This window comes from Oncorhynchus masou, chromosome 28 (assembly GCF_036934945.1).
Source record: "Oncorhynchus masou masou isolate Uvic2021 chromosome 28, UVic_Omas_1.1, whole genome shotgun sequence".
Lineage (NCBI taxonomy): Eukaryota > Metazoa > Chordata > Actinopteri > Salmoniformes > Salmonidae > Oncorhynchus > Oncorhynchus masou.
Window position 1 is genome coordinate 10,781,775 of NC_088239.1, and position 14,496 is coordinate 10,796,270.

Sequence of the window (14,496 nt, forward strand, 5' to 3'; positions counted from 1 at the left end):
CAACTCATGCCCACACCAACTCATGCCCACCCCAACTCATGCCCACCCCAACTCATGCCCACCCCAACTCATGCCCACACCAACTCATGCCCACCCCAACTCATGCCCACCCCAACTCATGCCCACCCCAACTCATGCCCACACCAACTCACGCCCACCCCAACTCATGCCCACCCCAACTCACGCCCACCCCAACTCATGCCCACCCCAACTCACGCCCACCCCAACTCATGCCCACCCCAACTCATGCCCACACCAACTCATGCCCACCCCAACTCATGCCCACACCAACTCATGCCCACCCCAACTCATGCCCACCCCAACTCACGCCCACCCCTACTCATGCCCACCCCAACTCATGCCCACCCCAACTCACGCCCACCCCAACTCATGCCCACCCCAACTCATGCCCACCCCAACTCATGCCCACCCCAACTCATGCCCACCCCAACTCATGCCCACCCCAACTCACGCCCACCCCAACTCACGCCCACCCCAACTCCGCCCACCCCAACTCATGCCCACCCCAACTCACGCCCACCCCAACTCATGCCCACCCCAACTCACGCCCACCCCAACTCATGCCCACCCCAACTCATGCCCACCCCAACTCATGCCCACCCCAACTCACGCCCACCCCAACTCATGCCCACCCCAACTCATGCCCACCCCAACTCATGCCCACCCCAACTCACGCCCACCCCAACTCACGCCCACCCCAACTCACGCCCACCCCAACTCACGCCCACCCCAACTCCGCCCACCCCAACTCACGCCCCACCCCAACTCACGCCCACCCCAACTCACGCCCACCCCAACTCACGCCCACCCCAACTCACGCCCACCCCAACTCACGCCCACCCCAACTCATGCCCACCCCAACTCACGCCCACCCCAACTCATGCCCACCCCAACTCATGCCCACCCCAACTCATGCCCACCCCAACTCATGCCCACCCCAACTCATGCCCACCCCAACTCATGCCCACCCCAACTCATGCCCACCCCAACTCACGCCTTGACCAAACCAAAATAGAGACATAAAAAAGGAACTAAGGTCAGAACGTGACATTAGCCATGCTTTGACCTGTACAAGCAATGAGTACTTTAGGCATCACACTTCTATTCAGGACTCGTTTATTCAGTATTACAATGTGTATCCGGTGTTTCACAAAAAATACACATACAAATGACAGCATACAGACGAACACAAACATCCACAACATCAGTCCTGCCCGGACCCACCTGCTCACACCCCCATCTCCAGCGACTGTATCACACTCTGCCACATAGCCTCGAACTACACCATTTGGTTTTTCTCTGTCGCCCATGCACTTTCCACCTTTAGATAATAAAGCATTTGACCTTTCCATTGTGTTAACGATGGAGGATTGGTTGATATTCCGTTTTTTTAGGAATACGTTTTTTTTTCAAGATGATTGAGTAGAAAGGTGCCCAACCCATTGAATATCTCACTACACCCTCATATTCCATGTCTTGAAATATGCAGACAGACGGATTAAAAGTATGTTTACATTGTAATACTTCTGACAGCCAACTTTCTAGCTCCTCCCATAACTTTTGGACCTTATATCAATCCCAAAAGGATTATTGAATCATTGTTACTTTTACACTTAAAACTTCTTCAGGATCGGGGTTCCGCTAGCGGGACAACTTCCGGTGAAACTGGAGGTCGCGCAATTCAAATAAATAATTATAAATATTATGGATGTTAACATTTAGGTACATATAAGTATCTTATATCGGCTAAAAGCTTAAATTCTTGTTAATCTAACTGCACTGTCTGATTTACAGTAGCTATTACAGCGAAAACATGCCAAGCGATTGTTTGAGGAAGGAGCCCCACATCACCTCTGTAGCGCCTTGCGGTCGAAGGCCGAGCAGTTACCATACCAGGCGGTGATGCAACCAGTCAGGATGCTCTCGATGGTGCAGCTGTAGAACTTTTTGAGGATCTGAGGACCCATGCTAAGTCATTTCATTCTCCTGAGGGGGAATAGGTGTTGTCGTGCCCTCTTCATGACCGTCTTGGTGTACATGGACCATGACAGTTCATTGGTGATATGGACACCAAGGAACTTGAAGCTCTCAACCTTCCTTTTTATACTCTACGTTTTATTTGCCCATATACAGTCTGTTATGAAAGAGAATACCTTTGTAATGAATGTGTTCGGTGGTGTAATTGGTATTACCGAGAATAAATGTACAACTTTGGGAGCAGTGCCATTCTGAAGAGGTTTATTCTACCCGGGAAGATTTATGGGAGGATTGTTCCATTTGATTGGATTTGCTTTCATATTTTTGCGTAATGGGATAAAGTTATCGTTATACAGCGCCTTCTGAAAGTATTCAGACCCCTTGACTTTTTCCACATTTTGTTAAGTTACAGCCTTATTCTAAAATGGAATAAATATATATTTTTCCAAATCAATCTACACACAATACCCCATAATGACTTCACAATACCCCATAATGACATCACAATACCCCATAATGACATCACAATATCCCATAATGACATCACAATACCCCATAATGATGTAGAAAAAACAGGTGTTTAGAAATTGTGGAAAATGTATTAAAAAATAAAAAACTGAAATATCACATTTATATAAGTATTCAGACTTTTTACTCAGAACTTTTTCTCAGTACAGACCTTTTATTCAGTACTCAATACTTGGTCTCCCAAGTGGCGCAGCGGTCGAATGCATCTCAGTTTTTGCTGCGTCACTACAGACACCCTTGTTCAATTCCATGGAGCAGTGCACAATTGGCCCAGCGTCGTCTGGGTTTGGCTGGTGTAGACCGTCATTGTAAATAAGAATTTGGTCTTAAGCCTAGTTAAATAAAGGTTCAAAAACAATTAAACCTTTGTTGAAGCACCTTTGGCAGTGATTAGAGCCTCGAGTCTTCGAGTATGATGCTACAAGCTTGGCACACCTGTATTTGGGAAGTTTCTCCCATTATTTTCTGCAGATCCTCTCAAGCTCTGTCAGGTTGGATGGGGGGTGTCGCTGCACAGCTATTTTCAGGTCTCTCCAGAGATGTTAGATTGGGTTCAAGTCCGGGCTCTGGCTGGTAGGAATGGTATTGGCCAGGTGATGAGCAGTCCCTGGTTTCCTCCTGACTTGGAATTCAGGCTAAATAGTTCAATCTTGCTTTCATTAGACTAGAGAATCTTGTTTCTTGTGGTCTGAGAGTCCTTTAGGTGCCATTTGACAAACTCCAAGCTGGCTGTCATGTGCCTTCTGTCTGGCCACTCTACCATAAATGCCTGATTGGTGGAGTGCTGAGGAGATGGTTGTCTTTCTGGAAGGTTCTCCCATCTCCACAGAGGAACTCTGGAGCTCGTTCAGAGTGACCATCGGGTTCTTACTCACCCCCTGACCAAGGCGCTTCTCCCCAGATTGCTCAGTTTGGCCGGGCAGCCAACTCGAGGAAGAGTCTTGGTGGTTCCAAACTTCTTACATTTGACAATGATGGAGGCCACTGTGTTCATGGGGACCTTCAATGCTGCAGAAATGTTTTGGTACCCTTCCCCAGATCTGTGCCTCAACACAATCCTGTCTCTGAGCTCTTCAGAGAATTCCTTTGACCTCATGGCTTGGTTTTTGCTCTGACAACTGTGGGACCTGTGTGTGCCTTTCCAAGTCATGTCCAATCAATTGAATTTACCATAGGTGGACTCCTATCAAGTTTATCTTTTAAAATTATCACTGGTTTGGTGTGTATTCGTTTTTGTGAGAGCTGTGAGATGTGTACCAGGTTTATTTGCCATTAAAATATGCTTTATTTGAGGTTAACCTGAAACGTAAACTAATTCACTTGTGTACATTGTGCTGGTCTGTACAATTGACCTTATTTTAGCACCCCAAAAAATGTAGTACTTCCAGATCAACTGTAATGTCAATACCATTGTAAAGCACATTTTCACCCTTTTCCAACAAAATCAATGATGAGACCTTCATGATGCTCATCTCTGCATGATTCAAGAAGGCAATGAGCTCCGTCAGGTCTTTTTAAAAATGGCGGACATATAAACTTTGATTTGATTTGATCTGAGTGGTTGGCCAGTGGTAGGCCTATAGGTGCACTTGATTTGCTCTCTAGGCCTGCCGGGTAGGCGGTTCTTCCAGACAGATGAAACGGTTCAAAATGGGAAACCTTTGCTTTCCCCGGGGCTGCTCAATCAAGTGCACCTACCGCCAAGAGCAAAAAAAATCTGTAATCATTGGAACGCAAGGCTTTATTGTTAACCCAGTAAAGTGTTGACATCATTTTTGGAAATAAAAACGTAGTCAATTGTTGAATTGCTTTTCTTGCTTTGAGAAAAAAAGAAGTAGTCTTTTGTCGTTGGAAATAGTCTCCAGGTGTCCGGTATATTATTTGTAGGAACCTCTTTGGAGGTTCCAATAATGTGCCTTTTTTTATTGCTACGTCTGTCAATCTTATCGAGGATATGTGATTTAGGTCTCCTGCCACGATAATAGTTCCAGTCTGGATTTGACTACAAACACCAAATTTGCCCCTGGTGGAATATACAATGAAGTCAATGTTGAATTGTCCCATGTAAGGTACTATTCAACATTAGAAAATGGCCTTCTTGGTATGTGTGCTGGGATATAAGGGAAAAGGGTGTATTCTTATTTATCAGGATGCCTACACCTCTGCTGTTACTACTGTAGGTGGCAGCATAGGCCTCTCTAACTCAGCTCCTCTTTAAATATTCCATTTATAATTTTCTCAACTCTTGCAAGAGAACCACATCTGCTGATAATCTCTTTAAGTGTTCAAGAACTATATGATTTTTTTTCCCATCATGAAGCCCGTCAATGTAATAAGTTGGATTCTGTTGGTACAATACAATCCAAGTTAAACTTGTCTGTTCCGTCTATCATTGAGGAACCTGATAAAATGCAGTGGGCATTCCATGAAATGGGAGTCAGAGTATGAATACATACAGCACCAGTCCAAATTTTGAACACACCTGCTCATTCAAGGGTTTCTCTTTATTTTTACTATTTTCTATATTGTAGAATAATAGTGAAGACATCAAAACTGTGAAATAACACATATGGAATCATGTAGTAACCAAACAAGTGTTAAACAAATCAAAATATATTTTATATTTGAGATTCTTCAAGGTAGCCACCCTTTGCCTTGATGACAGCTTTGCACACTCTTCGCATTCTCTCAACCAGCTTCATGAGGAATGCTTTTCCAACATTCTTGAAGGAGTTCCACATATGCTGAGCACTTGTAGGCTGCTTTTCCTTCACTGTGCGGTCCAACTCATCCCAAACCATCTCAATTTGGTTTAGGTCGGGTGACTGTCTCTCTCCTTGCCCACCCTTCTCCACCCAAGCCAAGCATGTCCCAACCCAACCTACCTCTCAGACACACTTACTTACATCCATCGACTTACTCATCCATTCTCAGTCCCCGCTCAACATATGCTCTATACATCCACACGCCCATTCTCTCTCACCCTCCTACACATATTCATATTCACCATCCCTGACTCTTCCCTTACACGCCCATTCATATACACACACACACACACACACACAGACACACACCTACATTCCCACACACACACACCTACATCATTCCCACACACACGCGCACACACACACACACACACACACACACCCATAGAACAGTTATTGGCATACATGCAATATTTCCCCCTTTGAATTGTATTGTCAGTGTCCATGTAGTCTATTGGCATTGGCTACTTCTATCCTTACTTGAACAGCAGTTATTTGGGGAAAGTAGAGTATAGACTGAATTTGGGGGAAGTATGTTGTCTCAATTTACGGTAAGCTGGTCTCAGGTATCACTATATATAGAATAGTGCGCTCATCGTTATTTCCTACATCGACCTCTTCTCATAGCAGGGGGCTCCCCTCCTTCACCTTGGAACGTTTCTGGGAAGGTTTCTTGTAGCTTGGCGCTTGTGAATTCCATCCTTTGTTTTCACTTCCGTACCCACACCACTGCCGGGAAGCAGAGTTGAGATTTCATACCTCTTTAATTCAGTGACTTTCTGATTGAAATATATTGCTTGAGGTTTTTTTCTCAGCCCATCAGACAGGTCCTGGATGAATCGATTGGACCGGCCTTGGATTTTGATCTCCTTCCCCCCCCCCCCCCTGTGCCTTCAGAATGTTGACTTTGGTCTGATAGTTCCACATCTTGAAGATTCCCATGTAAAGGTGTTTAGTGTTCTTCTGTTCTACGCCAATCCTATGGCACCGTTCCAGATCCTCTGGTGATATACCCACTTCAAGTTCCTCTGATATCAGTTTGATCACGTAGCTGGAAAGGTCCCATTTGTCCTTGTCCAATTCATCTTCTAAAGTTTGCAACTTTGTTTCCAGAAGACAAATTTAGTTGTCTTGTTCGTTGTATGTGCATGTCGTAACCAATAGATGGTACATTCTTTTCGAGCTAATCTCATTTTTTAACAACAGATTGTAGCAGTTTGTTTGTTTTAGTGAGCATTGAGTGTTTAAGCTATGAATTCCTGCATATCCTTTAGTTGTTCATTACTCTCGTTTGCATCTCCAATTTGTTCTTTGTCTTTTCTGCTGTGGGAAGTCATGTCTTGTAGGGTTCTTGTTGCAATGTCGGTATACCAAATGATTGGTTCGCTGTTGTACATAACTGACTGCTCACTCTCTCCCAGCTAGACTGCTCACTCTCTCCCAGCTAGACCGCTCACTCTCTCCCAGCTAGACCGCTCACTCTCTCCCAGCTAGACCGCTCACTCTCTCCCAGCTAGACCGCTCACTCTCTCCCAGCTAGACCGCTCACTCTCTCCCAGCTAAACCACTCACTCTCTCCCAGCTAAACCGCTCACTCTCTCCCAGCTAGACCGCTCACTCTCTCCCAGCTAGACCGCTCACTCTCTCCCAGCTAGACCGCTCACTCTCTCCCAGCTAGACCGCTCACTCTCTCCCAGCTAGACCGCTCACTCTCTCCCAGCTAGACCGCTCACTCTCTCCCAGCTAGACCGCTCACTCTCTCCCAGCTAGACCGCTCACTCTCTCCCAGCTAGACCGCTCACTCTCTCCCAGCTAGACAGCTCACTCTCTCCCAGCTAGACCGCTCACTCTCTCCCAGCTAGACCGCTCACTCTCTCCCAGCTAGACAGCTCACTCTCTCCCAGTTGCTTGGGTATTTATTGATCTATCGATTTTAGAGGCTTAATTTCAACTTTGTTGTCTGGCTTCTACATTTACAGTAACTACAATTTTTTCTGTACAAAATGGAGCTACTCAATCCCCACGCGTCCTATCAGTGCGGCGTGCGCCTCGCCAAGTTGATGTTTCTGTAGCGTTGTGTTTCTGCCCATTCACAGAGCTGTATTTATACGTTTCTAATGAAACACAAATGTACAATAACCACCCTCTTCAAGTCTCTCCACTGCTCTTACAAAATGAAAAACTCACTCTGTTTCTTCTCATCTTCTCTAAAGTTGGCGAGCGGCAGCCATTAGCATGCTGGAGTCGTTGGTTTTAAAGTAGCTGTTCAATAACTGATAAGGAAGATGGCGCTTCTTCTAAACAGCAATCACCTCTTAAAACAATAATGGAACCAGACAGAGGGACTCCTGATGTTGAACATATTTTCAATCTCTGCAGTGTTCACCTTAAAGTTAGTGTTCATCCTAAATGGCACACTATGCCATATTTTGTCCAGGGCCCATTGGCCTATATATAGGGGAGGTTGAGAACTAATAAAGTAAATGAAGACTTCATGTGGACAATATTTGCTCGTTTAAAAAAAAAAATGATTAAAAAATCCTACAATGTGATTTTCTGGATTTGTTTCCCTCATTTTGTCTGTCATAGTTGAAGTGTACCTATGATGAATATTACAGGCCTCTCTCATATTTTTAAGTTGGATAACTTGCACATTTGGTGACTGACTAAATACTTTATTGCCCCACTGTACTGTTCTCACACAATTCTAATCAAAATGTCCCCCTCTATCTCTTTCTCTCTTTCTCTCTCTCTCTCTTCCTCTCTCCCTCTCTCTCTCTCTCTCTCTCTCTCTCTCTCTCTCTCTCTCTCCCAGACACTCAGCCAAGGTGGTGAAGGCAGCCTCTCAGGTGCTCAGCAGTATGTGGCAGTACAGAGACCTACGCAGCCTCTACAAGAAGGTAAGACATACACAGCTTATAATGCTTCGTAACAGCATCATAAGAGTGACATAATGCATCATAACAGCATTATTAGAGTGACATAATGCTTTGTAACAGCATCGTAAAGAGTGACATGATGCTTCATAATAGTATCTTAAAGAGTGACATAATGCTTAGTAACAGCATCTTAAAGAGTGACATAATGCCTCATAACAGCATCTTGAAGAGTGACATAATGCTTAGTAACAGCATCGTAAAGAGTGACATAATGCTTAGTAACAGCATCGTAAAGAGTGACATAATGCTTCATAATAGTGTAAAAGACACCTAACTAGAACTGTTGTCCCTTGACCTCACAAAATAAGCTTTCCTATTCTGGACTTATTCCCAGATCGTGTGCCTTGTGTAGACATGCTTAGCTTGGTGTTACACGTTTTATTGCTTTCTGTCACTTTCTAGTTTTGGAGCGTTTTGTCAAGGCAGTTGGTTTTGTTTTTGCTCCCACATTCTCTGAGTTATCAAATCTCACGACTCATTTGAGATATGCTGTATACAATAGAAAGGCAGTGAGACAGCCTGTGGATACATGCAAGCGTGTTTGTGTGCATGCATGCGTTACGTGTGTGCGAGTATGTGCGTTTGTGTGTGCACGCTAATGCATGCAAGTGTGTGTGTGTGTTGTGTACATAGCTCCCTGGGGTGGACCATTACTACGTTCACACAGAAGAGTAATGGGGTTTAGACGAGAGGAACAACAGCACAGTACTGTGAAGGATTTAGTGTGAAAGTTTGATCAATAAGACATTGTTGAGCCCAGAGCTCAGGTTCTGTTGTGTACTGCAGGTCTATTCAAGTCCTCTTCCTCTATCTCGCTCTTTCTCTTTATTTCATTCATTCCAATCACTATTTCTCACTCTCGTTCTCTCTTTCTCACTCTCTCTTTTCTCTCTCTCTCTCTCTCTCTCTCCCTCTCTCTCTCTCTATCTCTCTCTCCCTCTCTCTCTCTCTCTCTCTCTCTCTCTCTCTCTCGGAAAGGAACACCCCGACCCAACTTGATTAGGTTCTATAGATGTCCTGATGTTTTCACTAAGCACAGTATAGTGTAAACACACTAAGCAAAGTATAATGTAAAGACAGTATAATGAACAAAAATTAACATTCACAGTGAGGTTTACGAACCCCTAGACTTATGGCCTGTGATCACATCATTTCCATTCATCATAGAACACTGATAATAACATGTCCACTGGAGCTGTTGACTTCTTCCATTTCATCTTTCTCCTTCTGGTTCCTTAGAGAGTGATAGCACAAGACTTGAAAAGCAAAAGGAAACACAAGACATAACAGCATTAATAACGTGTTAAGATATGCACACTTGTATATGCATGACAATTCCCACTCTCTCTTCGCCTGACTGCCTTCGGGATACTTTTCTGCTGAAATGAAGGTCCTAAAAAGACTCCTCATGCTTTCGCCCAGTCTTCCCCTTTCCGGCCACAGGTTCCAAGCCATGTCATTTTCACTTTGTTCCCCATCTCCTCTTGATGCTACTACAATTGTGGACTGAATCGTCAACCCGTTACGTTCTATGCCCATGTGATACTCGTCTCTATACCTTCATTTTCATCCTTGGGTGTTATCGCAAGACACAGACTATGAACCTTGTAGGCAATTAATTGTACCTTATCATCCAGCAATCTATATGTATTGATGCGATTTCCCATTAAAATTCTGATGGCAGGGTAAAACAAAAAAGCAACAAGAAAATGTAATGATTGACTCAAGATATCATACAGTGAGTTCTCTAATAACCTCCCTGTCGGGGGACACTTAATGTTTCTCGAGAGAAAAACCCTCCCGAGGCCCAATGAATTCGAGCAGTGCACCCACCCCTCAGTGTCAGAGAAACTCTCTCTCGCTGTATCCAAATCATAACTAAAACATTTTATAAATGATCCAACCCTTTTTTTCAACCCATTGTCTATACGACAAATGTCAAATGATATAAAAACATACGGTTAACGTTGAAACCATTTTCCAACTTAGCTCATACTCCCTTATTTTACTGGTGACCTCTTTGAAGAGTTACCAGATCAGGGAGCACCCGAACCCAACAATCCAGCAGAACCAATCTGGTGAAACTTGTATCAAAACAAAGACAACAAATGGAATCAGCTTTACACAGATCACAATCCATTTCATGAAATCAGCTTTACACAGATCACAATCCATTTCATGAAATCAGCTTTACACAGATCACAATCCATTTCATGAAATCAGCTTTACACAGATCACAATCCATTTCATGAAATCAGCTTTACACAGATCACAATCCATTTCATGAAATCAGCTTTACACAGATCACAATCCATTTCATGTAATCAGCTTTACACAGATCACAATCCATTTCATGAAATCAGCTTTACACAGATCACAATCCATTTCATGAAATCAGCTTTACACAGATCACAATCCATTTCATGAAATCAGCTTTATCAGACCAAAGCAGACCAAAGCGCGGCGTGGTAAGTGTTCATGCTTGTTTTATTAAAACTGAACACTATAACAAAAATAAACAAAAGAATAACCGAAACAGTCCTTTAAGGTGCAAACACTAAACAGAAAATAACTACCCACAAAAACCATGTGGGGAAAAAGCTACCTAAGTATGGTTCCCAATCAGAGACAACGATAGACAGCTGTCCCTGATTGAGAACCATACCCGGCCAAAACAAAGAAATACAAAAATATAGAAAAAATAACATTGAATGCCCACCCAAATCACACCCTGACCAAACCAAAATAGAGACATAAAAAGCTCTAAGGTCAGGGCATGACAGTACCCCCCCAAAGGTGCGGACTCCGGCCGCAAAACCTGAACCTATTGGGGAGGATCTGGGTGGGCATTTCTCCGCGGTGGTGGATCTAGTGAGGGACGTAGACCCTCGCTGCCAACCCCGGACTGGGGACCCTCGTAGCTTGCCCCGGACTGGGCACCTTCGTTGTGTGCCCCGGGCTGGGCACCCTCGTTGTGGGCCCCGGACTGGAGGGCGACACTGGAGGCTCCGGACTGGAGGGCGTCACTGGAAGCTCCGGACTGGAGGGCATTGCTGGAAGCTCCTGGCTGGAGGGCCACACTGGAGGCTCCGTACTGGAGGGCGTCGCTGAAGGCTCCGGACTGGAGAGCGTCGCTGGAGGGTCCAGACTGGAGGGCGACTCTGCAGGGAGGAGACGCAGGGACAGCCTGTTGCATGGGGCCACAGGGCCCACCAGGCTGGGGAGACCTACAAGAGGCCTGGTGTGTAGAGGAGGCACCGGATCAACCGGGCTGTGAGGGAGCACTGGAGCTCTGATGCGCAGCCTTGGCACCACTCCTCCAGGCTGAATGCCCACTTTACCCCGGACTCTCCAGAGTGCAGGCACAGGTCGAACCAGGCTGTGGGGGAGCAACCAATCAAATTAAAACACGCTGTCCGTTTCTAAGAATTTGTAAGGTTCTTATTTGCATTAAATGGACAGAGACCAGCCACCAAAATTAGCTAATAGCATTTATTCTCGAGAGCTCTGGTCATAATACCATGTACATTGGTTTATATACCTCACAGTTCATCATAAATGTCCCTCCTCCTCTCAGATACAATGGCAATATAGTTCATAAGCCTTCTCACATTGTCTGCCACCTGTTAAACAATCTACTACAAGCCCAAGGTCTCTCCCCTCCATTGGTGGGGACAGAATGTCCTGTAAGGAACACAGTATTCCAGCCGGTCTGACGATAGCTCCATTAGTTTCTAACAAGGAACAGAACGTCCTTGTTCTAATTCTTGACTAAAACTACACACATTATATTCAGTATTATGATTATAATAAGATTCATACATTCATACAGTAACAGAGTACTATTCTGTTTAGTTATAATTCTAAGCTAAATGTATACATAATTTAGTCATTATTCATAAAAATCCCATAACAGATTCACATTTTTCTTCTTATTTCCACATAATCTGTCATGGTTCCCCATCCCCAGAGATCATAAACCAACCTTTCTCTTGTTGCCTCCGTTACTACAGACGTATCTTGTTCAAACATTCATACACCCCCCTCCCACCCACACACACACACCCTGCGTATCTGTGACTGGGCTTCCACCCTCCTTATGGGTCTGGCCAATACACCACTACACAAATCAAATCAAATCAAATTTATTTATATAGCCCTTCATCAGCTGATATCTCAAAGTGCTGTACAGAAACCCAGCCTAAAACCCCAAACAGCAAACAATGCAGGTGTAGAAGCACGGTGGCTAGGAAAAACTCCCTAGAAAGGCCAAAACCTAGGAAGAGACCTAGAGAGGAACCAGGCTATGTGGGGTGGCCAGTCCTCTTCTGGCTGTGTCGGGTGGAGATTATAACAGAACATGGCCAAGATGTTCAAATGTTCATAAATGACCAGCATGGTCGAATAATAATAAGGCAGAACAGTTGAAACTGGAGCAGCAGCACGGTCAGGTGGACTGGGGACAGCAAGGAGTCATCATTTCAGGTTGTCCTGGGGCATGGTCCTAGGGCTCAGGTCTTCCGAGAGAGAGAAAGAAAGAGAGAATTAGAGAGAGCATATGTGGGGTGGCCAGTCCTCTTCTGGCTGTGCCAGGTGGAGATTATAACAGAACATGGCCAAGATGTTCAAATGTTCATAAATGACCAGCATGGTCGAATAATAATAAGGCAGAACAGTTGAAACTGGAGCAGCAGCACGGTCAGGTGGACTGGGGACAGCAAGGAGTCATCGTGTCAGGTAGTCCTGGGGCATGGTCCTAGGGCTCAGGTCCTCCGAGAGAGAGAGAGAGAGAGAGAGAGAGAGAGAGAGAGAGAGAGAAGAAAGAGATAATTAGAGAGAGCATATGTGGAGTGGCCAGTCCTCTTCTGGCTGTGCCGGGTGGAGATTATAACAGAACATGGCCAAGATGTTCAAATGTTCATAAATGACCAGCATGGTCGAATAATAATAAGGCAGAACAGTTGAAACTGGAGCAGCAGCACGGCCAGGTGGACTGGGGACAGCAAGGAGTCATCGTGTCAGGTAGTCCTGGGGCATGGTCCTAGGGCTCAGGTCCTCCGAGAGAGAGAGAGAGAGAGAGAGAGAAGGAGAGAATTAGAGAACGCACACTTAGATTCACACAGGACACCGAATTGGACAGGAGAAGTACTCCAGATATAACAAACTGACCCCAGCCCCCTGACACATAAACTACTGCAGCATAAATACTGGAGGCTGAGACACTGGCGTTTTACTCTCCACCCTGTTAAGGACTTCCCTTCTCTCTATGATATTTACTCTCTACAGGAACTATCCTGCTCAGGACTTACTCTATACTTTATAGTACTAGCAGTAACGAACCTACTCGGGATTACCCCCTAGGACTTACCCCCTAGGTACCAACCTGTTCTTGTTTGACTTCCGGGACTTACCATATGCCACAAAGCTATGACCGGTCGTTACTCAATGGGCCTACTGAATAAACTCAGGCTTTCTAGGTCCATATCCTATAATTGTTCAGCCTACGAATCTAATCTCCCAAGATGTCAAAATGAGTGGAAAGAGGTTTAGGAACTATGCCTGCCTTGTTTGTTGTGCCAGATCCTGTTCCACTGATCTGGACTCACTGGTTTGACTTTAAATCGCGGTGAATCCTACCGACAACGCCAACTGTTAGTTCCTAATTTTCAGAGTAAAAACTCTGAACGGACACTATGAAAGCTTAAAGTTTATTCTTCCCAGAGGGTCAATGGATTAGACAAAGACATGGTTTCACCCATGGTAGTATACATTCCCCACGTTGGGTGGAGTCACCTCCTTATCGCTACACATCGTTATTTCTAGGCAGGGAGCTGAGTGATATTGGACCTTAAACGGTTACTCCCGTTATCCACACTGCCACATGTGACTGTTTTTCTTGCCCTCAGCCCCACCCAAACTTCATTTTGGCACCATTCATGTCTCGTTTATAACTAATGATTAATAATAGTTAAAGCTCAGAAATCCAAAGTATACTGCTGTTAGTTGTGAGGTGTATTTTAATCATGGTCTTTAAATTATCTACTTCGGGGGGGGGGGGTGCAAATGGTCCCCAATCTTTGGTGTGTGTGCTAGTGTATGCTTGTGTACATTGTCATGACGTTGGCCTGGGGGTAGGTTTATGACAGTCATAAATAGCTCTCCCCCCTTTTTCCTCTCTCTACCCTACTGATGTGAATTTTGAAAACCCCTTGGTTAACAGACAGATTCTGGGAACATCAGAAGCTGGGGGAAATGAACTATATTCT

At 44.9% G+C, this 14,496-nt stretch overlaps 1 protein-coding gene across 1 annotated transcript in view; it reads left to right on the top strand.

Annotated features, from left to right (window-relative positions):
- The window catches only part of LOC135517153 (catenin delta-2-like), a 586,832-nt gene that overhangs the window by 546,602 nt on the left and 25,734 nt on the right, over positions 1 to 14,496 (top strand). Inside the window, exon 22 of the mRNA XM_064941201.1 lies at positions 8,107 to 8,191. Within this exon, the coding sequence (XP_064797273.1) occupies positions 8,107 to 8,191 (85 nt within the window). The remainder of the gene's footprint in view (positions 1 to 8,106; positions 8,192 to 14,496) is intronic.